The sequence below is a fragment of the Rhinoderma darwinii genome, chromosome 2 (assembly GCF_050947455.1).
Source record: "Rhinoderma darwinii isolate aRhiDar2 chromosome 2, aRhiDar2.hap1, whole genome shotgun sequence".
NCBI classification, from domain to species: Eukaryota; Metazoa; Chordata; class Amphibia; order Anura; family Rhinodermatidae; genus Rhinoderma; species Rhinoderma darwinii.
Genome location: NC_134688.1, coordinates 464963050 through 464965818, shown reverse-complemented (window position 1 = coordinate 464965818; position 2769 = coordinate 464963050). Strand labels below are relative to the sequence as shown.

Sequence of the window (2769 nt, the reverse complement as noted above, 5' to 3'; positions counted from 1 at the left end):
GCAGCTCAAAATTTACGGCTGTCAGAGAAGCCTCGCAAAATGGGAGGGGGAGCATATACGTCTGAAACTAGGCAGCTGTTTTCTCCTGAAAACAGTCTGTCTTTTCAGACGTAAAAGCCTCTCACCGTGTGCACATACCCTAAGGGAAAAACAAGCAAGACAAGGAGAAAACCGTGCAGGGACAAAAGACATTCGGGGCAATTTATTAAGACTGGCGTCTTATATGCCAGTATAAATTTAAAGAAAGTTGTTGTAAGATACACTAATTTATTAGGAGGCACATGCCTCTTAATGAGTAAATTAGGCTCAGCTCTGGCCCTCAGTGCACCAGAAAATCATATCTACTCCAGCTATGAGCAGGGGTAGATTTGCACTGTCATTTACCCCAATCTCCCGGCGTAAATTATAGTAAATTTATCAGGCTGTGGTGGCCCTGCCCACTTTTAGAAAAGATGCGTAGGCGATGTAAAAATAGAAAAGTCACAAAATTGCGACTTTTTTTTTACGCCAGGACTTTATGAATTAACCCAATAGTTATGTGTTTACAACCTCATGTACTCAGAGTAGGACTTGCGGGAGACTCAATGTATCCTATATACAGAAACATACAATACCATTTATAATAAAATAATTTATTGCATAAAGAATATTTCAACATTTTTTGAGGTTTCATCTAATTGTTCCTTCCCACAAGGATTTGGAACTACAAAATATAATTTTTTTATTATTATTATTATTATTATTATTATTATTATTATAGTTTTGTTTTTTTATATATGTATATTTTTGTATAAACAGCATTTTTTGTTTTCTTCAGTGATTTGGCAGATATTTGTTCATATTACATACACAAATTGTTCTCCAGTTTAAAAATACATCTCATTCCTTAAATTCTGATATAAATTTAATACCTTATATTAAATATGACACAATCCAGAGAAGTGTTTCCCAACTTTTTAGGTTCTCCCTACTGCAATAGTAGCCCCAAGGCTATGATCATAGACTGTGCTGCATACGTTAAAAGCACGGCATGAAGATCGGGCAAGTACCCTTAGAGACAGAGTGTGTGCCCCAGGTTGGGAACCTCGTATATAGAGCATAGAGAATGTAGGCCAAAAAGAGACAGATTACAGGTTAATCAGACAGTACAAATAAAAAAAAATTGTGTTATATTGTAATTAAATAGTGTGTAGTATTTTTGTTTAACTGTAGTCTCCCAAAGGCCTCATGACAAACCCATGAGCATAGATACTGGACCTTGTACGTTGGCACACGGAGTCCTATGGTTCTGTATTATGGATCCCTATGCTGCCGTTTTGTGCCCTCATACAGAGACATATATTGCTTCTAGGGGTGAATACTTTTGTGATACGGCATGTGATGGATCATGTCAAAAAACTTTGTATGCCCCCATGGGCCCATAGTTGTCTGTGAGTACTGTATTATAGACCCATACGACACAGATCCGTAATATGGCCATGTCCAGGAGGTCTTAGGGTTGTGCACAAATAGAATTCTTCAACAAAATTACAGCTATACAAAATTCAATGGAAGAATTAAAAAAAAAAATCCTGCACTGGGTCACCAGTATGGACCTATCATATTGCTAAAAACCCATTTGCCGCAGTCAGTTGAAATCCACTACATAGATATGTCAAACATCACTTTGTATTGACATTACGGAAAATTTTTGTCTCTCTTTTTGTTCTTGCTGCCTTATTTCCTCTTCCAATCTCTGCTTCTCGAAATTTGAAAAGTATATTTTTTGTATCTCCACACTTTTCCTGATTTTATCAAAATTACTGAAATCAGCAACATATTTCCCTTGTGGGGACAAGGAGACAACGGGAACAAATTCGTAACCCCAGTAGATCTCATCTGGAAGAAAAGATGTCCGACTCTGGCAGACCGTGCTGGTAGACTCCACTGTTGCGTTGAGAAGAACAACCAGTTCAAACTCTTTACTCTTTATGTTTTCACGAGTGAGATCTTTTAGTGGGCTTTTTTCATCAAGAACGTGGTAGAAGGTTAATGGCAAGATTAAAAAGGGACTTTCAGAAGAAGAGTCCACATGGAAACTCATGTTGGCCTGCTTGAGTAAGATCTTCTCCCCTTCCTTGGTTTCATAAGAATGAAGAAGTTTCCCATAAAGTTGACATTGTATTAAAAGGCTCTTCCTCATGTTCGCTACCTGTACCACCAAGCACATCTTCCCATTATGTTTTGTAATAACTGCTTTATTACTAAATTTTATTGTCTCTGCCCGTTTTTTGGGTCTGGCAATTTTGGCCAGGAAAGTACCTGTGATAAAAATTTCAATTAAAGTGGTCAAGACCAACTGTGCCACAAGCAAGACAATAGCCACCGGGCATTCCTCAGTAATGAACCGGAACCCATAACCAATTGTGGTCTGTGACTCTAGAGAAAACAGGAAGGCACCAGTGAAGGAGTCAACGTTCATTACACAAGGAGTGTGGTTGGAAGTTGGGTCTCTGCGTACATCTCCATGGACTATGGCTATGATGAAATAAATAACTCCAAAAAAACACCATGTCAGGAAAAAGGTTGCAGCAAACAAGGTGAGTTTATACCTCCATTTCATGTCGATCACAGTTGTCCATAAGTCTTGTAGGTAAAGAAAAAAGACTCCATCTACTTTGTCAATCTTCACATTGCTATGGCCACTTTTCGATATCACCCTTGGTCTGTCCGGCTTCACTTCAGCTTGAATATTTGTACCTACCAGTGGGCAGCTGGACATGTCCGAGT

General features: G+C 38.5%; 1 protein-coding gene across 1 annotated transcript in view; it reads right to left on the bottom strand.

Annotated features, from left to right (window-relative positions):
* Positions 1-1654: 1654 nt before the first annotated feature.
* KCNJ15 (potassium inwardly rectifying channel subfamily J member 15) overlaps positions 1655-2769 on the bottom strand; it is a 1140-nt gene continuing 25 nt past the window's right edge. The window contains exon 1 of the mRNA XM_075850990.1: positions 1655-2769. This exon is cut by the window's right edge and continues 25 nt beyond it. Within this exon, the coding sequence (XP_075707105.1) occupies positions 1655-2769 (1115 nt within the window).